Source organism: Ricinus communis, chromosome 5, assembly GCF_019578655.1.
Source record: "Ricinus communis isolate WT05 ecotype wild-type chromosome 5, ASM1957865v1, whole genome shotgun sequence".
In the NCBI taxonomy this organism is placed as follows: domain Eukaryota; kingdom Viridiplantae; phylum Streptophyta; class Magnoliopsida; order Malpighiales; family Euphorbiaceae; genus Ricinus; species Ricinus communis.
In genome coordinates, this window is record NC_063260.1 from 31,235,419 (window position 1) to 31,255,957 (window position 20,539).

The window sequence follows — 20,539 nt, forward strand, 5'->3', positions numbered from 1 at the left end:
CTTGTGGAGGTCATATATTGTCTTGTATGGTTCTGCCAAATCCATTCACTGCAGATTCAGGTGCTGGGACCAAGGGATATGTGCATATTCGCATACAACAGTGTAATGGTAAGAAAAGCCTGACAACTGTCCAAGGTTTGAAGAAGTAATTCAGCTATAGCATGATTCTCAAGGACCTTTAAAATAAATTTCTGTTGCAATGGAACTGTTGTCCAGGACCCGGAGCTGGGGCAGGTTTTTCTTTTGCTGCATTAGTTTTTGTCATGGCGCATGCCTGCTATTTCTGGGCCTCACATGTTAGAACGCTGTGCATTGTTCTACAACTCCATGGTGATCAAAGGAAGAATGTTCTGGCCTCCTTGGTGGCTACACTTCAGTGATGTTTGTGTTCTGTAGTTCTATTTTTGAGTATTATTCACTACATTGCATGGCAAACAGGCCGGTATAGTAAAGAAAGAGCATGTCAAGATTCATGGATTCTAAGCAGCAGCAGCATCAAAGTTGAGCTCTGTGACATAACATATGAACTGAATCTGCCCACTCTTCATGTATCATAAGTCTGCTATTTCATACTCTACTGTTAGACATTCAAGTGTCTCACTATAAATTTGGATTATGAATCATTGCTTTTGGCTATCAGCTGAGATCATCAAATTTTCACATTATAAACTGGTAACTGATTGCATTAGTTTGAATTTAGAAGTCCGAGCTAGTATCAAGAATCTATAATCACTTTCAGTTTGCATTCAAGTCTGAGCAGGGGGCAAAATTGATTACTAGCTTGTTAAATTTGTAAATAAGATTATTACCATGCTCACAAAACGAAATAATACTCTGAAAAATGTTATCTCAACATACGGACTAGCATCCTAGTCCATGCCTACTGGGTCCATAGAAGTGACTACTGATGGAGATGCTTTGTCTGTGGACGGCCGCAACAAACTTTCAATGCTCTAAGGAGAAACTTGTTTGATATTGATATCTGCATAGCAATAACAACCTGATATATTTGATGTCTACTACTGTCGAGTCCATTGTTTGTCGTTTTCAAGTACCAGTCCATTGTTTGTCGTTTTCAAGTAGCATCAGAGATGTTTTCTGTATGTTTCATTCATTTCCAAAACTCGACTGCGTGCTGAGAAACAGTAATGAAGCATAATTAAATGCAATAACTTGAAACAGTAATGTAAGCTAAAACGGGGCGGCGGGGGGCAAAAGAAAGAAAGAAAGAAACTGAAGATGCTGCTACAGTTAGGGATATGCACAAATCCTGATTCTTATAATCCATGTGCTTTTACCGAATAGATTAATGTTCCCTAATTGTAATTAAGAGATTGATTGTTTGCATTATCCATGGAACTGATTGGCATTAAACCAGTTAATGCTACTAAACAGTCGACACAGAATAAAACAAGTAGTTGTCCATTACCTCTCTGCAATGACATGAAGTGGGGCACATATATATTATCCTCCACGAATTCTTCTTTTCCTCTACTTGTTTACAGCTGTTTATTTTTCTTTTTCAGCTCGATGGATTTCAACTTTAACATCTGCCCTTAAAATTAAGAGGGTTCAGATATTTGAACGGAAGCCATGTGAAACTCAGATAATACCCTCAAATTCTGAGGACCAAAATGATATGATGATCGTGAAATTCAACTACTTGAACACAGGATGTTTCTCGATTATCCTCCGAAAGTAGTTGCCGAGCTCTACTACCGGTCAAACCAGTCAGGTTGCAATCCTTCCTGTTGCACAACTAACATTCTTCACTTCTCCAGCAACCTTCATTCTTTATTCTGCTACTTTAACATATTTAATTACTTGGGTTACCCATATCTTTCTCAGCTTTGGCTCATTTATATTTTTTTAGTAAATCTATTATCAAGCCTCAACTTGAGTAGAATTTACATTTCTATTTCCTCCAAGTAAATTAGTCTACTCATTCAATTTTTACCGACGTTAACATTTTTAAGATGTTTGTGAGTTTAAAGTTCTTAATTTCTATTATTTTGATCAATCTATGAAAAACTCATAATAATCACTTGTATTATTGTAATCGATCTATGTTCATAATATATTTAAGATGTTTTATTTTCTATATTTAGGAAGGTCATTAAGAAATATTACTGTGCTGATTAACGTAATTAAGATTGATAGCGATTCAACACTATCCATTCAAATATAACACATTCCTGATATACTCATGTTTAATAAAAGTAACTTTCTTAAGTTTAAACGTACGGGTAAGTGAAACAAAAGTTTTGTGGTTTCCTGTTGTACAATTTTCATTATGTGATCTTTGTGGTTTTCTTTGGACAAAAAGTGATAACTTATAACACAAAAAAAAAGTATTTAAATTCTAAATCTATAAGTACATGTTTGATAAGTTTAATAAATTTTAATTTCATTAATTAACTATTAAAATCGTAATCTAAAAAATCATTAATTCGGTGAGATCCGAATAAAATGAATAAATCTTTATTTATTATAAATTAACTATTAAATTACGGTTTGATAAGCCATTCGTTCAGTAAGATCTAAATGAAGATGACTAGATCTTTGGCGATTGATATTTTTTAACAGTAAAATATTTATTTTTATCATAATTTTTAATCATATATTCTTTTTATATAAAAAGAAAATATTGCATACAAATAAGAGTTGTCAAATACTGAATTTTTGTACTTATCCTTACAAACTATTAGTCAATTATAATTGTAGATACAGAAATCAAATTATTCTAAAAGAATAAAATAAGTTGGAAAGACTAAATGATTATATTTTCATTAGAAATCCTAGAATAAAATTACGATAAAGTAAAATGTTTATTCTAATTTTATAAAAATGGACTATTTTTATAAAAATTGATTTTTATTGGATGCGATATTTAGTAATAAATTCGTGAACTAAATCAAATTCTTCAATTTGAGTGTATTAACAATAACAAAAGTTAAGAAAGAGAGATATCAGTTAAAGGTTTAAACAGATAAATGATAATCTGATATACGACTAATATGTAAAACAAGTAAACCGTAAAAAAAAGTGTATCCTGTTAGTAGATAATTTTCATTAATTTATTTATTTTCCACATGTCAGTTTATATTGGATCGCCATTTATTATATATATTTATTGTATGATTGTATGGCAGTCCCCATCCATTATAATCTATTTTCAGTCTAAACCTCTTGAGGGTAAAATTTAACAAAAAAATAAAATAAGCATTTATATATATTACCCTCACGAGCCTGCCCCCTTATTATTGGCTTACAGTTCCAGTTCCTATTTGGCTACTGTGTTCTAGCCGCAGTCTCGCACTCCATTCTCACATGGCTGATTCTGAACATTCTACCTCTGATGAGACTTATATGGATTCCCAAGGTACTCAAGTTTCAAACATTCTATTTTGGTTATTGGCTAGCTTAACTTCTTCCAAGATTTTTGCAGTTCTTGAATGAAAGTGGTTGTCCCATTCCAAGAACGGTGGATTCCATCCTGTGGCGTTAACTTTGAGTTGTTTTGTGCAGAGGAAAGGAATCAAGAATCGAAAATCGAATTCTCTGAGGATGAGGAAGCACTTGTCATCAGGATGTATAATTTGGTCGGAGAGAGGTTTGTTGGTTTACAGTTTCTTCAGTATTTCTAGTCTTTAGACTCGATATGGTAGTTTATCTCAAATTCTAACAAATGTTATATTAGGTGGTCTCTAATTGCTGGGAGGATTCCTGGGAGAACAGCGGAGGATATCGAGAAGTACTGGAATTCCAGATACTCAACTAGTGAATGAAAGTTGAAAATCCAAGAACTTAAGCTGGACATTTAAGTCTTCTACAGGAACAAGTATCACTTGTAGAGTTATCAGGAACATGTTCTGCTTCTGTTCATTTAAGGGCACCAGTTGATTCCAGAATCTCCTCCTGTAAAATTCTAGTGTTCTTTCCTTCTTTTCTAGTTGCAATTTGGTCTTTAAATTTCGAAGTTATTTCATGCTTTGTCCTCTTTCAATTAGGGACCAAGTGCCCATGTGGATGCGCATCAAACAAATTGTTCTATGCTAGTGAAATTCCTTTTTAACTCTAGTGTTTCCCTTTCCTTTTTTTTTTTCTCTTTTCCTTTTTAACTTTATTGAGAAAAGAAACAAGGAAAGAACTGGACTATAAGGTTAAAAGAACAGACTTCAGACTTTTTGTTCGGGTTTGCCAAGCGTTGGGGCTGTGTCCGGAGCCTAGTAACTTTCGCCAAGAAAGCTCTGTTTTAATACATACTGAAAACCAACAGAACCAAAAATATCTTTTCACTCTTGATCTTTCACCACCCATTGACGACGGTATTAAAGAAAATGAACTTTTGATCTTTCACTGTCCATTGGTAACGGTACGAAAGAAAATGCACTGGTGCAGACTGACAGAAGATCGAACAGCTAAATAGGACAACAAGACACTGTATATAAATAGCGCACCATTTGCTGCAATAATACAGAAGCACACGTACATACTTTCTTTCAAATCCTTATGAGCATTATTGAAGAGAAACTTGAAGGTAAGATTAAGAAAAGGAAAGACACAAATACGTCCATGAATAATTGAAGACGTAGCAGACTTGAGACTAAATGCCGGATTCTTTGTTGAGAAAATTATATATGTATAACTCAACGTGCACACCTAGGCCGCAACTTGAAAAATGCTACAACATACTAAAAATTTAATAACCTCGCATGTAAACGTATGCTTTGTATTAGCTTAATTAAAAAAAATGGCACTTGGCAAATAACATCATACTTTTTATTCTAAGGTAAATTTCATCTATTATATCATTGTAAACAAATCAATTATGTATTCATATGTAACATTATTTGTTAGGTGTAGCATTTGGATTGGTTATCCGGGCAGGTTAAAAACCAACAAATATAAATTTCACAATACATCAACATACACTTAATATTTTTTTTATGAATGATATGATAGACCGAATATTTCTTAAAAAAAAATCAATAATAATAATAAAAGGAAGTTCTTACAAGAGAGGCCGAATAGCCAAAAACACATGGGCCAATTACATAAAAGTCGGAGTTGAGACCCCAGTACTATATTGCACAAGCAAGTCATGGAGCTCTCAAGATGGCACTTCAACAAAATGACAACCCAAGTGATAAAGGATAAGCTACATTTGCTAGATAGTCGGCAAAGCGATTAGTCTCACGAAAAATGTGCTGAATCTAAACCTCTCACTCCCTCTCCATCACAGTCTTAATTTCCAGGAAAAGAGACAAGTGCCGTTGAGGGGGCAGGGTATTGCCAAGCACTACATCAGCCAAGTACTTCCAAGTGCACATGCATATTCCAAACCAAAACGTGACCCGTGGATAACACCCCAACATTCAGCCGCGAGGACACCACAGGCACCAGCATTAGTTGCAAATTCACCCATCCACTTACCATACTTATTACTCACGAGACCAGCAGCAGCAGCTCCTCCACTTAAAGATAATAATACATAATTTGTGTGAACTTTAAAAAGAAAAACATGGAATCAAGGACTCTTGCATTAGCATTTTCGATTACTCAATTATGCTTCTATAGATCTTAAGAGCATAATAATTCTCACCTCACATCCATATATTATATTTATTAATTTGTCATGGGTAGCTTCAAGTAAAGTTTCTAAACCTGATATAGACCTAATATATCAGTTGCACAGTTAAAGTTGAGATTGTCCGGATTCTCTAGAACCAATAACATGGACTTTAACACTTGCAAGCAAATCAATTTAGAATCTCTGCAACATTTTTCAAGAGATATTACTTCATGCAGTAAGCATTAAATGATTAAACTTTTTTTTTTAAAAAAAAAAAAAAAAGCAGCTGCAGGTGCCAGAAGGGGAAGGCACATTTTGCCTCGAGGATAATCAACGAGCGCAGAAAAGTTATTACTACATCAGGAAGAAAGAACGCAAAGAACTGCTAGTACATTTTATAACTGTTAATGATCTTTACATCCTCAATTCCATACTCACAAGCTCATGATATTTAAATAATTAAACTCAAGCAGTCAAGAGTTTGTCCATAAGCAATCACATCCAACTCAAATAATAATAACATCTAGCTCAGAATTATACATTGCTTTGTTTGTACAGCTTCGTGTCAAGTACTTGCTTGCCGCACATTGCACAAACACCTAAAAAGGGCATAATAGTGTCAGAATTTGATGCAAAAGTAATAAATATGTTGAAACTACCATAATCAGCACATCAATTATAGTACCTTTGGTATAAGCACAGGTGTGACAGTACTTGGCATCTTGGTGTACTTGCTGCTTGCAAATCATGCACTTAGTATTTCCATAAGGAGTCCATCTGCAAAGTAAGAAAAACTCCAAATACATTAGATATGACAACACTATCGGATTCATGAACGCAAAACTCTAGTACCATGGAAACACTACGGAAACACTAGTAACATCTGTCAATGATGTAAGACAACGACAGAATAAAGAACCTCAAACGCTGATTCCAAAATTAAATGGAATAAGCAACTTGAAAAAATCATAGCTCTTCTAAACTCAGATTCACGTCAAAACTACTGCAGATCGATAATCACAACCTATTATTGCTACATATTATTTGCTTATTATCCTTCAAAAAGATTAACTTTACATTGAAAGCATCTCTGATTTTCTAGCTTAATTGCTCGTATTCTCTGTTATTAATAAATCAGGAAATTTCCCTGAACTACATTATTACTCTGCTTAGAAGCAGTTTCAACTTTCAAACACATTTCTTAAACATGAATTTGATTTTTCTCTTTAATCACACGACATTAATAGATAATTGAGCTTATAATAGCAAATACTTCGACATAATTATAACAGATGCGCAATAATCAATATCCTAGAAAGTCTCAAACTTCCCGCAAAGCAAAACAGCAAACGATCTAAACTAAATCAAAAAATCAACAATTAGTCTTTTTAGGAATCAAAGGGGCGAAAGAAGAACCTTTTCTTCTTAGAGAGGAGCTTGTTCTCGTTGATCTTACGGCCACCTCCTTCCGTGGTGTTGCTGGCTCCTTCCTTCCACTTATCTGGTACTATTACTTTCGCCAACTTCTTTTCGCCTACAATTCATTTAAACCAATATTCCATCAATTAATCCACCAAAAAGAAAAAATTCATAACATAGATAAGGTTTCTTTCAAGATCATCGCTAAGTAAATAAAGTGTAAACGAATTTAATAGAACAATTAAGAGACTTACACTTCTCGCACACCATTGTTAATGTTGATTGTTATTCTCCTGGCGAAATCGAAAACCCTAATTGGCGTTCTTTTGACCAAGGGATTGAAAATTGAAATTCAGGTATCGGTTGACCCACTTAACTGACTAAAATATACTCCGTGCAACTATATAATTTCCTGATCCTAAACGTTGCGTTTTGGGATGAAACAGTGCAATTCTTTTCTTTTTAATTGAAATCTTGCGTTTTTCCTTCTCTTTTTCTGTAAAGGATAATTTCATAGTTAAATTCATAATGCTTTATCAAAACTGGAGCTATTAATTTGAATTAATTAAATTAAAATATATAAGAAATTAGATTCTACAAGTTGGATATGTGTTTAAAGATTCAGCAATGTTTCGTAGCTCACCTTAATTTATAGCAATTTTTATCTAACTTATATCACATGTAATATTTATAAAATTTGTCTGTAATATTTTAATATTATTTTTTTAATTAATAAAGTAATCTTATAAAACATTATATGTCACATTATGGTACAAAAAGTTAATATGATGTAAGATAGTCTATTATCGTTAAGAAAAAATATCAAACATTCTAACTTACAAATCAAGTTTTTCTTATTCTAGAAGTATTTTATATGATTAGAGCATCCTTAATAAGCTATTAAGTCATGTATATAAAGAGCATATAAAAAAATTATGTTTCTAAAAGACTTTGTAATTCATCGTCTTTCTTTAAAATGACTTAAGAGTTATATTCTCTCTTTTTAAATTTAAAAAAAGAAAAATTAACTTTTAAATTTATTATATTGTTTTTTTCTTTTTTTCTAAAATTATTCTCATTTCTTATTTATTTCTCTTTCTTTTTACTTTATTAATAAGAAGTTGAGTAGGGAGTAAAATAGAAAAATATTATTGGAATACATGCACATTTTGAGATAAATTAAAATAAAAAAATTATTTATTTATAATATAATAGGAAAAAATACAGAGAATATAGTTGGAGATGCTTTTTAGTACTTTTCTTTTTGTAATTTTTCCTATGCTGAAAGACAATGTTAAAATTGTCTTGAATGAACTTAGTGCAAATTTTTAACTAGATTTAGTGTATACACCATAATAAATAGGAGAATGATACACGTTTTATTCTGATTGTGTATTTTGTATTTAATTATCAGTTGCAACTGGTTTTATTTTTTCTTAAATTTATAGCTCTCTTTTGTATATAAGAAAAAAGGATAATTACAAAATGTTTGAACTTGTTCATATTTGACAATTAAGTGTAAACTTTTAAAAGTTATAATTCATTATATGAACCTAATAGATATTCAGGATCTGAGTGTATATAACATTGTCAACCATATGTTACAAAATATCCATATCAAATAATTTCATAATGGTTTGGCAACTTATTAAAGTTTAATACTCAAGTGTTTAAACTTTTAAAACGTAACAATTTATGTGTTAAATTAAAAATTATTAATATTTGAGTATATGAAATCAATCATTATATATATATATATAAATCTAAAGTAGATAAATTATACTATTATATTTTCACAATAAAAGATAATATTTATATAGAGGGAAAATTTGTAATATAAATAATAAAAATTACAAAGATAGATAAAAAAATATAAATAAATACTGCACATTTCATAAAGATATGTATTAATAATTAACATTATAGTCAAGATTATCATCCTCAATAATAACTAGTTTTATTTTAGATGTTTGTAGTGATGGGTTGAAAAAAATAATATATTACTCAAAGTTTGATAGAGATTTTTTTAAAAAAATTGATGAAATAATATAATAATGGTGATAATAAGAGCGGTATATTAATATATTAAGAATAGATATCTTTTAAAGATTCTCTCGTCATATTATTTATTTTTAATCTACTTAAGCTCATAATATATATTTTAAAGTTACAAATCCGCAATTACTATTAACCTATTAAGCTCATAATATATATTTTAAAGTTACAAATCCGCAATTACTATTAACCTACTAAATATATTTAGTCGTAAATATTTACTAAATTTATATGTTAAATTATAATTTTTTAAGAGTTTGAATATTTAATTGTCAAATTTTAATAATTTTATATACCATTTTTGTAATTATCAAATTTTTTATGTATAAATTACAAGTTCTATATACTTATATATTAATAATTTTCAGTTTTACACACTAAATTATAACTTTTAAAAATTTAAACACTTCATTCTCAAATCTTAACAAATTTATACATTATTTTTATAATTATTCCAAAAGAAAAACTAACAACCATCATTTTTTTTGGAAGTGAACATAAGAGAAGTTTAAAAAAATAAAATGAAATAAAGGTCCATTAATGCAATATAAAGATGGGGACAAAAGAAAACAAATTATACACTCATGTCAAGATAGATAAATAAATAAATAATAAAAACAGTAAACAAAAAATATTTAATAATCTGTCTCATGCTTATCAATCCCATGGACTCAGTGAGCACTCAACTGGCAAAGTTGGGAATCTTTCAGTGTCTTTGCAATAATCATAGATGACAAGGTTTCTCTGGACCCAAGCATAGTCCATTTTTTGTGAATCAGAAAGATGCCAAGCATCATATTGATCCCACCAATTCTTGGTAGTTGTTGATACACATGCAGGGTATGGGTCTTCCCATTGGCAACCATCAACGCTAAAGTCCTTATATGAGGACACAAATGGCGCTTTTTTCCAGTCTGTCTTCTCTAGCCCACCTCTTGTTGCCCATTCATCTGCATTCCAAATGCTTGAAAATAGGTACATTGGCTTCTCATTTGGGAAGAAGTTGTTCTCTTTTCCATTGTTCTTGTGAACTCTTACTGGTACTCTATCTACAAAAAACCTGTCATTCAATGGCCAATTCGAGTCAGTATGGCATGCCCATTGCCCGACTTTTCAGGTTTTTAAAAACTTCATCTCCTGTAGTATGGGACAAGTACTCCACTTCTGAAACTTTTTTTTTTTCTTGTAAGGCTATAGCACTTATCAAATTTTAGGATTAAATTTGTCTTAGCATATTACCAGTATTAAGTGCCAAGATCTGAATTTAAGAATTTTCAAATGGGTAGAATGAACCTGAAATTGAAAAACTTACACAATCTGATGGTTGTTCCAGAGAATGGAATAGGTGTGAAACTCCTCAGTGGGATCAAACCAAAGCATGTGCCTCATCTCGCGATTACCAGTTCCATTTTTATATACATTTGTCTGTATCAAATAGGGTTCCCCTGTTCTATTTCCCAAGAACTCAAAATCCAACTCATCCCTTGTTGGTCCTGCGCCATTCTCTGTGCACATCTGCAATAATATTTCCATTTCAAAAGTAAATCATCATTGCCATAATAATACATAATACAGATTGGCAACTTCCTTGAATGCTCAATGAAAAATCAAGATTCAAGAAAGACTTACATAATAAGCTGTCACTACACCAGCTGAGTCACCTCCGACTAATTTCAGCTTCATACTAAACCATCCAAATCTGTATCTCTGCTTTGTTTGAAATCCACAACCTGTTCAAGGAAAGGATAAAATCTTGAACATGAAGCAAGACATTATGAATATTTACATTAGATATATCTTTGATTGAATCGTAAATGCATGTGTCAGTGTATAAATACCTGTTTCCTTGTCCAAGGAGAGGTACCAGATCTGCCCATCTTCAGATGTTTTAAAATGATTCTCTGACCACATAATGCTGAAATTGTCTTCAAATGATCCTTTGGAAACAGCTGCTTCAGATGATATGCAATAAACAGCAGCCACTAAAGCTGCAGTGAAGAGAAGAGCTGCCATGGGGGAAACCCTTCCCTTCATGTTTCTCCGAAAGGTTCTCAGAGGCAGTGTATGAAAGAGCTTTTCTTTTTCTTTTCTCAGCTGGATCTTCTCTTACAATATGTAAATGATCAGCAATTTAAAAATGGAGAAGGGTAGAACAGGAAACTAAGTTGACATTTTGCGTTGTTGATATATAAACTAAATTACTTGATATCATCACATGTACAAATTTACCCATATAAGGCATATTGCAGTAAGCATAGAAATAAATAGCATCATAGATTTGGAAGTGAAGATGGATAATTTAGGAATTTGACAAAATAAATAACAGGGGAATGAGCAAAGCCAGGCTGCATTCCAGTGGGTCTTAGCGGAATGAAAATGGCGATGGGGTCCACATGTTGCGAGTGAGAAGAGGGAGTTGATTTTGATTTGTGCATATAGTAATCAGAAAGTTCTTGGCTTGTAGAGTACAACTGGAGATCGCAATAATGCAGCATATCTAATGTTGAATTGCTTAATAGCCTTTCACGACATAGGCAGCAAAAGCAAGAAACAGCTTTGCAAATTAGAAATTAGCTTAATCAAAAGAAAAAGGAAAAGACACTTTGGCACAAGGCACGAGACACAAGGCGCAAGGGTTATTTTTAAATGGTTTTCTCTACATGTTTTTTACTAGCGAGCTCTGCTCTTTTGCGAGTTAAAGTGGCAAAGATATGGCTAATCACACTTGAAGAAATAAGAGCTTTTTTACTGGGAAACAGAGCCAACTGAATTTCTTGGTAATAACCAAAAACCAGCATCTTAATCACAATCATCAAGAAATAAACAAGATTATCCTCTTCACCGATCAGGTATAGGCAGTACATGTGGGCAGTCTTCTATCAAGAAGAGCAATTAATAGCCGTTTGATTAGTAGTTTGCACTTGAAGAAACTGACTTCTAATGGTCCAGTTCCATTTGCCAGTTAACTATGAAGTATTCATGAGAGTGAAAAAGGGTCCTACTCAATTTGCATTATTGTGAAGCTTAGTAAATGGGCTGATTGCGATCGTAATACTACTATCATTGACTACTTGATGCTGTAAGAGAAAAAGCAATTTCCAACTATGCGTTTCTTGATATGCAAAGATGGGTCCTATATTTTGGATTGATAAGACAATTTCAGTGCCAGCTCTAATATAGGGATCTCTTCTTCTTCTTGAGCATCTCCAGTTGGGTATTGTTTTAGGTTTTACATTGACATAATCCAAGCCAAAGTGCATCATTCTACTGAATGTTAGTAAGAAGATTAAATGTTTAGTGAAGTTGCTAATGTCAAGTTGAGTTTTTATTGAGCTGTTGCATGTTATATTCCCATAAAATACCCATGGCCATTGTTGTGTATTATCATGTGCAAATGACTATTTTAATGCATGAACCATTAATTCATTCCAGTCACATGCAAGCAAGCAAGCATTAGTCACATGGAGCAGGAGCAAATGTCGGTTGAAAGGCATGTTATTATATTTATTATTTTGAAGGAGTTCCTGGACCATCAGTCGACAGTTTGGCCGAGTGGTCTAAGGCGCCAGATTTAGGCTCTGGTCCGAAAGGGCGTGGGTTCAAATCCCACAGCTGTCATTTGGTTTTTTGTTTTTGCCGTTATGGCCATGAGACAAACGACATCGTTTTCACATGGAGCAAACAATTCCCTTTCTTGTGTCTTCGTTGCCTCGTTCTAACTGCAGTTTTCCGGTCACTGCCAGAGCTCAAATGCTTCTTTTTCGCAAAACATATTCAACTTCAACTTCTAAAATCAGTTGGAGAACCCGAATCCAGCAAAACCAACTAGTTTCTGAAATCTCCACTATTCTACTACAAAGAAACAACTGGATCCCCCTTCTCCAAAACCTCAATCTCTCCTCAAAGCTAACACCTTTTCTCTTCTTCCAAATCCTCCACAAAACTCAAACCCATGCTCAAATCTCTCTCAACTTCTTCAACTGGGCCAAAACCAATCTCAATTTCAATCCAGACCTAAAATCTCAATGCCATGTTATCCAACTTTCTCTTGGGTCGGATCTTCCCCGAGCCGCAAAGAAAATCTTGGATTCTCTGATAAAGACCTACCCTTCAAATTTGTTTCTTGAGACCATGGTTCAAGCTTGTAGGGGTAAAAGTTCTCTCCTTTGTACGTTAAACTTTGTTCTTGAATTCTATTCGCACAAGGGTTCGTTTCTTGAGGGTCTAGAGGTGTACAAAAAAATGAGAGTTATTGGATGTACTCCTTCTGTTCATGCTTGTAATGTACTTCTTGATGCTCTGCAAAGAGAAAGTGAGATAAGATTAGCTTGGTGTTTTTATTGTGCCATGATTCGAGTAGGCGTTCTGCCAGATAAGTTTACTTGGTCTTTGGTTGCTCATATTCTTTGCAAAGACGGGAACTTCGAGAGAATTGTAAAATTGCTAGATATGGGTATTTGTAATTCAGTTATGTATAATGCTGTTGTTGATTATTATAGTAAAAATGGGGATTTTAAAGCTGCATTTTGTCGCTTAAATGAGATGTACGATAGAAAAGTTGAACCTGGTTTCAGCACCTATAGCTCCATACTAGATGGAGCTTGCAAATGTAGAAATTTGCAAGTGATTGAGAGAGTAGTGGCAATAATGGTTGGAAAACAATTGCTTTCCAAGTGTCCTTCATCCGATTATGATTCCATCATCCAAAAGCTCTGTGATTTGGGGAAGGTGAGTGCTGCAACATTGTTTTTCAAGAGAGCTTGTGATGAGAGGATTGGGTTGCAAGATGCTACTTATGGGCGTATGCTAAGAGCATTTTCTATAGAAGGAATATTAGAGGAAGCTATTGGTTTGTACCAAGTGATATTGGAAAGGGGTTTAACGATAAAAGATAATGCTTCTGATGCATTTGTAGATCTTCTTTCTGAGAAAGATCAGTATGCAGAGGGATATGAAATTGTGAGGGACATCATGAGAAGAGGTTTCAGTCCTTGTACCTCTAGTTTGTCCAAATATATCACATTGCTGTGCAAGAAACGCAGATGGAAAGAAGCAGAAGAGCTGTTGTATATGGTTCTAGAGAAGGGGTTATTGCCAGATACTTTATCCTTTTGCTCATTAGTCAAGCATTATTGCTCCAGCAAACAGACTGACAAAGCTCTTGCATTGCATAATACGTTGGAGAAACTGCAAGCAAGCCTGGATATAACAGCATATAATCTACTCCTTGGTGGGTTAGTGAAAGAAGGGAGAGTTGAAGAATCAATTAAAGTATTTGATTATATGAAAGGACTCAAATTGGCAAATAGTGCAAGTTTCACAGTTATAATCCGCGGACTCTGCCGTGCAAAGGAACTTAGGAAAGCAATGAAACTTCATGATGAAATGTTGAATATGGGACTTAAACCTGATAAACCAACATACAAAAGATTGATATTGGAATTCAATTCAAGCAGTAAAATGTGCTTTTAATCAATGTTTTTTCCTTGTTATGTAACTGCACATGTTATTAGTTATTCCTAGAGAAAATTTTGAATAAATTTCTTCTAAAAGCAAGAAACTTTGGAGCTTAGGTGTAGTTTATATTGGCTAAACTACATCGTTTCACCCTGTATTCTGTGTAAAAGAAGTGCTGGGTCGTATGCTTACATGTCAAGTTCTCATTGGATACTACACGAATGCAAAGGGAGGAAAGGAGAAACAGAGTCATCCCCAGGAATCAACGGCAAAAGAAACCAAAAAATTATTTTCCTCACTCCGCCTAAACGCCACCAACAATGGCGATCTCTGCAAAACTAACAATCACCCATCTCCTCCTCGTAACAACATTCCTCTCTCTCTTCACCTCCGTGACCATCTCCGCTTCTGATCCGCAAGACCTCGTCACGGAACTGCTAAGCCTCCAATCTCAATCAAGCACGGGAGTAATCCACTTAAACGACCACTCAATCTCGCGTTTCTTAACCTCAACAAAAACACCGCGCCCTTACTCACTCCTAATATTTTTCGATGCCAAACAACTCCACGAAAAAGCCGAACTCCACCTTCAAGACCTACACCACGAATTCTCTCTTGTCGCTTCCTCGTTTATCAACAACAACGCCGATCAATCCTCCGCATCTTACGGTAAACTGTTTTTCTGTGACATTGAATTTAAAGAGTCGCAGTCTACATTCTCTTTATTTGGCGTTAATTCACTCCCTCATATCCGTCTCGTTAACCCTAATGTCAAAAACCCTAAAGACTCTGACGCTATGGATCAGGGTGATTTTTCAAGAATGGCCGAGTCAATGTCTGATTTTATCGAGTCCCGGACTAAACTTTCTGTGGGTCCTATTCATCGCCCGCCGCCAATTTCTAGAAATCAAATGATTTCTGCGATTGTTTGTTTGTTAATATGGATGCCATTTATGATTAAGAAGTTGTTAACTGGTCAAACATTGCTTCACGATTGGAGAATATGGTTGTCTGGAGCTGTGTTTGTGTATTTCTTTAGTGTTTCTGGTGCTATGCATAATATTATTCGTAAAATGCCTATGTTTTTGGCTGACCGCAACGATCCCAATAAGTTGATTTTCTTTTACCAAGGGTCTGGTATGCAGCTTGGAGCTGAAGGGTTTGCTATTGGGTTTCTGTATACAGTTGTTGGGTTATTGTTGGCATTTATTACTCATGTCCTTGTTATGGTTAAGAATGTTACTGTTCAGAGATTCGTTATGGTTGTTTCCCTTGTGATTTCATTTTGGGCGGTCAATAAGGTTATTTACTTGGATAATTGGAAGACGGGCTATGGAGTTCATGCTTTTTGGCCTTCAAGTTGGAAGTAATGTGAAGTGAAGTGAGGATTCTTCTTGAAGTGAAAAAGGTGACTTTTTTTTGGCTTTCTAGTGAGATTATGTTGGTGTAACAATTTGATGTTGCAATGTATAACTTTTACTTAGAATAGCACCATTTGAACTCTTTAGTATGTTTTCTGCCAAACAGATACCCCTTTTTTAGCAAAAAGTTATATGTGTTAAATGCATTTGATATTTTACCTGGTGATTTGAAGTATGTTTAGTTTACCTTTGATGATATATTTGGTAGAAGTAAACACTAACATTACGAGATTGATAGCATGAAGAAGTTGTTTATGTTAATCTTTCTTTGAATGATTTCCTCATGACAAGTTCCTGCTTAGTATCCTTCTTCTGTAAACTTATGACTATTCCAGTAGGGCCTGAATGCTTTATGCTCGGAGAGAATCTCATGGCATTTTCTTGTGAGTATTGTTTGAGTTCCTCCTAGAGATATCTAAGTTGTAGTGGCTGACAATGGTCAATTTCATATGTTTGCACGGAAGATTTTGTCTTGTCCATCTCACTTTTAGTGCAACCTGGTAACTGGAGCATCTTATGTTCTCAATTTTGTTTGTATTTTTGGGTCTTCTTTTGTTTGTATTATAGGAATAACAAGGTCTAGAGACTGAAAATTCTTCTAGTGTATGACGCATGTCGGATTTATGAAGATTAAGGTATACATACCGAGAGAAAAATTGTGGTTCTATTGGATTAAGAGCAGTAAAGATGTCTTAATTCTATCAGCGTGTTGATTAGCAAATAATCATCCCAAGCATGGCTGGCTCATTTGTCAAACTCTTAGGGAATTTATGCAATCAACCAAATGCTAATCAGTTTTATTTAGATGTTGGGACTTACAGTTGGCCAAATTAAGGTGTATTAGATGCGGACATTGGAGGTGACTTGTGTAACTGTGCTTATCTTTTGGTTTGTCTTGTTTCTGAAAGGCTTTAGAGTTTTATCATATTCAGAAAGTTGGCATCATTCTAGGTTTTGGGTTTTGGAAATCACAAGAATTTTTTCCTAACACCTGCATCATTGGATTTCAAATAGATGAAAGTCCATTTATGGTAATCTTAAAATGTATCTTTCTAGTATTTGCATATGGTTTTTCATCACGGCGGGGCTTTTAGAAAAGAATTGGTTTAATTAATAATTATGTTATCCCTCCGTCAGTTGCCCAGTGAAGCCTTTACTAGAATCAGCATGTCTGGTTCTTTTAGAGAAGATTCTTATTTTGTGATTGATTTTGCTTCTCTCCTCATTCCACTGATGTTCTGATCTTTTGTTAGACCCGACCTCTATATATGAACTTAATAATTGAGAAGATTATGACCAATGATAAGCTGGGTCGAGTCACTTGCATTTTATAGGTAATTGGATCATGATAGACACCTGAAGTCAATATGATTACTGGGAATGGGGAACGCAGTAGGCCATCTATGATATGCCCTTACTGCAGTGTTGTTTTTGGATGGGGTGCATGGATATAAATGATAGGATTTAACTACCTCAATGGGAAATCAGGCTTAGTTGAGTTGTTGATTTTCTAGCTCCATAAACTGCACTGAGGTGATGAATTTAAAGGTGTTCTTGTGTGTTTGCCTCTTCTTTATGTTTTGTTGTTAACACAGGAAAAGGGTTATTGGATTGTGGGCCTTATTAAAGGCCTTTGTTAAGACTTCTGATAGGCAATCGAATCCTGAGTTCAGATCATGGACAATACTAGAGCTTAATGTCTGTCCAGCATACTTGTTTAACTACCCTCTTAGGCGCTATCATCTTTTTACTATTTTTGCGTAGCTGACGCTTCATTTGCTAACCTGAAGTTTTTCTACCAGTGATTCCTTTGTTGAAGCTGTCAGTAGTATTTGGAAAAAAAAAAGAAAAGAAAACTGTCAGTAGTAGGGATTTGTATAAGCAAGTAATGCCTCTTGCAAGCAAAGGCCAATCAGATGCTCCCATGGTAGTGGTACTACTTAAAACTTTTGAGACAGGAAAGTTATGTGTAATCAATTAATCTTACTGGTTATTGTTGAATCGATGTATGTGTCTTAAACCCAATTTTGTAGATTATTAACAATAAGAAGAATCCATAGATGCCCTCTTCGGAAAGAAAAGTACTGTATGGCATCAATTTCAGGATATATTCCATAGTTTTTGCTTCGTATTTTCCTCGCGCTCATGCGGTGTTCATCTTTAAAAACCTGCTTAAATCCAATGTCTGCCATTTGCGATTGCTCTGACTCGACATTTTATAGAAAGCTGACGTAGAAAGTTTACATGGACGGCCGAAAAGCTCAAAAGACTGCTCTATGTTGATGCCCTCAAGTCTGACACCAGCGATCCCTTCCTTCTTTATATTTCTTAACGCCATTCATTCAACTTTGCGTAAGAATACAGCGGTTCTGATTCTCAACCCCATTTACCCCTCTGCCCTTTTATCCTTTTGATACACTTCCTTCTATAATCAAACTGTGCAAGGATATTATGGTCATAGTCGTGCAAAATAAGGAAACAATGCAACACTCTTTTTTCCTTTCGGCCATAAGCCAATGTTCTATACTTTCTTTATAGCATATTCATTTCAGCATTATATTAGCATGGCTTGGTGGTAGAGAAGGAGAGAACCTAAATACGCAGAGAGAGAGGAAAAAGAGAAGAGAGAAAAGAAATGGAAGAACAGGTTGAAACGGTGGGGAAGGCATTTGTGAACCATTACTACAACCTTTTCGATAATGATCGATCTTCACTTGCATCTCTTTATCATCCAAGCTCCATGCTCACTTTTGAAGGTCAGAAGATACTAGGCGTTGATGATATCTCGAGTAAGCTAAATAACTTGCCATTTGATCAATGCAAGCATGCTATTAGCACCATTGATACACAGCCCTCCTCTTTTGCTGGTGGCATCGTTGTCTTTGTCAGTGGCAGCCTCCAATTGGCGGGTGAGGAGCACCCCTTAAGATTTAGTCAGGTTTGGATTTGAGTTTTTTTTTTTTAAAACCTTATCTTTCATATTTATGTTAAGAGTGTTTCAAAATCTTGAAAAACCAAATCATATATTATGTATAACAAATATGTGTTTGCTAACGTATATATAATATGCCATTAAGAAGGACTGACACTGCCAAAATGAGTGGTTGACAGGAACGTTTATCATGTTGCAGATGTTTCACTTGATTCCCTCTGTACAAGGAGGACTCTTCGTGCAGAATGACATTTTCCGTCTCAATTATGGTTAATTCGTTTTTAGGAAATTGATGTTGTGATACAATGTGATGAAAGACAGAATAATCAAATCTTCATTATCTCTTGAATGAATTTCTTGTGTTGTGTTTTACATTCTGCTTTCTCATCCTCTGTTTGTTATTCAGCCATTGTATCATGGTTAAAAACAACAAATATTGTTCACGTATTCCTTCTATTCATTCATTCCAGGACTACAACATGACAGGAAATGCTATTGGAATTTATGTCTAATATGATGGAGTGACATTAAGACTCCATTATGGCTTTAGTTTAATAATTTGGTCATTCAAATGTCTGTTTCCTCTTGTAATGAATTATATCATATTAACATGATAATTATACAAACTAATGGCTACTTTACTAGCAAGATAATATAGCAGGAAGGATTAGGTTCTTTGGACTGGATACCAAGCCATCTCAAGGGGCTGGGTCATTGGGTTCTCTTCTTTTAGGTCCAGCCTGTGGCAAAGCCCCATTGTAGGGAAGAGGGTAATTGCCCACTTAAGTTTTGGAAAAGTTAATGTCAGTATGAATGTTTTGTAAGCTTTCAAAACTCACCCTTTAAAAAAATAACAATTTTGATAAACTTGCACATTAACTTCTTTAATTGAATCCACTCTCTTGATTTACCCATCTGTCTTTACTACTAGTTTCAGCACAGCAATGATGAAATGTAGGTCTCTCTTTTTTCCTATAAATTATGATTAATTATTTTAATCAATTTGCATTACATAAAAATGAAAGCATCTTAAGCAATATCATAATTATTATAAAATATCAAGAAATATGGAACAACTTTATCAGTTGGCTGCGAGAAACAATTATACTGCCAGAAAAAAGCATATGACAAACTGATCTATAATCCTCCCTGTGCTATTAAAAAATATGTAACGAAAGACTGGATTAATTAAATACAAAAGTGATAATCAATGAGAAGAGTTAAAGAACCTTCATGATGGAGGATGGTGTATAATTATCCACTACATATAATTGTATTAACTACGAATTTAAAGCATATGTATAAAGAGGAAACCAACTTTCTTTTTTATTGTTTCAAATGAGTCACATGATGGCTTTCACCAACTAAATGGCGCTGTCTGCATTCGATTTCTGCTCCACTTAGGAAAGATGTTCATGGAGCCAAAGTAATTGCATTTTTCCTAAAAGGTAACTTTTTTCTTGATCAAAGGAAACATTTGATTCTAAATATCCATGAAAAATGATCAGAAAACACCATTAGTAATGCTATTGAAAAAAGAATTTTTGCATTTGGCTTATTTATTTCATGATTCAGTTCAATGAATAATACAATTGGTGGTCATCATAGTTATCTTTGAAAATTAGTAACATTTTTTTTCTAGTGGCGAGGCACTATTAGTCATTTTCGTTGGGATAAGAG

At 34.1% G+C, this 20,539-nt stretch overlaps 6 protein-coding genes, 1 long non-coding RNA gene and 1 other non-coding gene across 8 annotated transcripts; 5 read left to right on the top strand and 3 right to left on the bottom strand.

Moving 5' to 3' along the window:
• Nucleotides 1-777: 777 nt before the first annotated feature.
• On the bottom strand, nucleotides 778-1,904 carry LOC112534762. Its single transcript, XR_003079023.2, has 2 exons — nucleotides 1,430-1,904; nucleotides 778-1,135 (listed from the first exon to the last, which is right to left on the bottom strand). It is a non-coding gene; the product is annotated as an uncharacterized LOC112534762 (long non-coding RNA).
• A 1,268-nt stretch (nucleotides 1,905-3,172) lies between these two features.
• On the top strand, nucleotides 3,173-4,075 carry LOC8267373 (MYB-like transcription factor ETC1). Its single transcript, XM_002518485.4, has 3 exons — nucleotides 3,173-3,382; nucleotides 3,529-3,613; nucleotides 3,701-4,075. Exons 1-3 carry the CDS (start codon nucleotides 3,331-3,333, stop codon nucleotides 3,786-3,788), a joined length of 225 nt encoding a protein of 74 aa, XP_002518531.1. The 5' UTR covers nucleotides 3,173-3,330; the 3' UTR covers nucleotides 3,789-4,075.
• Nucleotides 4,076-5,950: 1,875 nt separating this feature from the next.
• On the bottom strand, nucleotides 5,951-7,409 carry LOC8268613 (cysteine-rich PDZ-binding protein). Its single transcript, XM_002518483.4, has 4 exons — nucleotides 7,249-7,409; nucleotides 6,992-7,109; nucleotides 6,261-6,352; nucleotides 5,951-6,174 (listed from the first exon to the last, which is right to left on the bottom strand). Exons 1-4 carry the CDS (start codon nucleotides 7,262-7,264, stop codon nucleotides 6,110-6,112), a joined length of 291 nt encoding a protein of 96 aa, XP_002518529.1. The 5' UTR covers nucleotides 7,265-7,409; the 3' UTR covers nucleotides 5,951-6,109.
• A 2,157-nt stretch (nucleotides 7,410-9,566) lies between these two features.
• Nucleotides 9,567-11,492, bottom strand: LOC8267447 (probable xyloglucan endotransglucosylase/hydrolase protein 8). The gene is made up of 4 exons (XM_002518482.4): nucleotides 10,888-11,492; nucleotides 10,679-10,779; nucleotides 10,362-10,564; nucleotides 9,567-10,109 (listed from the first exon to the last, which is right to left on the bottom strand). Exons 1-4 carry the CDS (start codon nucleotides 11,081-11,083, stop codon nucleotides 9,707-9,709), a joined length of 903 nt encoding a protein of 300 aa, XP_002518528.1. The 5' UTR covers nucleotides 11,084-11,492; the 3' UTR covers nucleotides 9,567-9,706.
• A 1,095-nt stretch (nucleotides 11,493-12,587) lies between these two features.
• TRNAL-UAG lies at nucleotides 12,588-12,667 on the top strand. Its single transcript has one exon. It is a non-coding gene; the product is annotated as a tRNA-Leu (tRNA).
• Nucleotides 12,668-12,674: 7 nt separating this feature from the next.
• Nucleotides 12,675-14,527, top strand: LOC8268611 (pentatricopeptide repeat-containing protein At4g21170). Its single transcript, XM_002518481.4, has one exon. It carries the CDS (start codon nucleotides 12,722-12,724, stop codon nucleotides 14,519-14,521), a length of 1,800 nt encoding a protein of 599 aa, XP_002518527.3. The 5' UTR covers nucleotides 12,675-12,721; the 3' UTR covers nucleotides 14,522-14,527.
• Nucleotides 14,528-14,693: 166 nt separating this feature from the next.
• LOC8284243 (probable dolichyl-diphosphooligosaccharide--protein glycosyltransferase subunit 3B) lies at nucleotides 14,694-16,093 on the top strand. The gene has a single exon (XM_002518480.4). It carries the CDS (start codon nucleotides 14,827-14,829, stop codon nucleotides 15,874-15,876), a length of 1,050 nt encoding a protein of 349 aa, XP_002518526.1. The 5' UTR covers nucleotides 14,694-14,826; the 3' UTR covers nucleotides 15,877-16,093.
• A 145-nt stretch (nucleotides 16,094-16,238) lies between these two features.
• On the top strand, nucleotides 16,239-19,231 carry LOC8284241 (nuclear transport factor 2B). The gene is made up of 2 exons (XM_002518478.4): nucleotides 16,239-18,865; nucleotides 19,059-19,231. The coding sequence occupies exons 1-2, from the start codon at nucleotides 18,563-18,565 to the stop codon at nucleotides 19,131-19,133; spliced, it is 378 nt and encodes a 125-aa protein (XP_002518524.1). The 5' UTR covers nucleotides 16,239-18,562; the 3' UTR covers nucleotides 19,134-19,231.
• The last annotated feature ends 1,308 nt before the right edge of the window (nucleotides 19,232-20,539 follow it).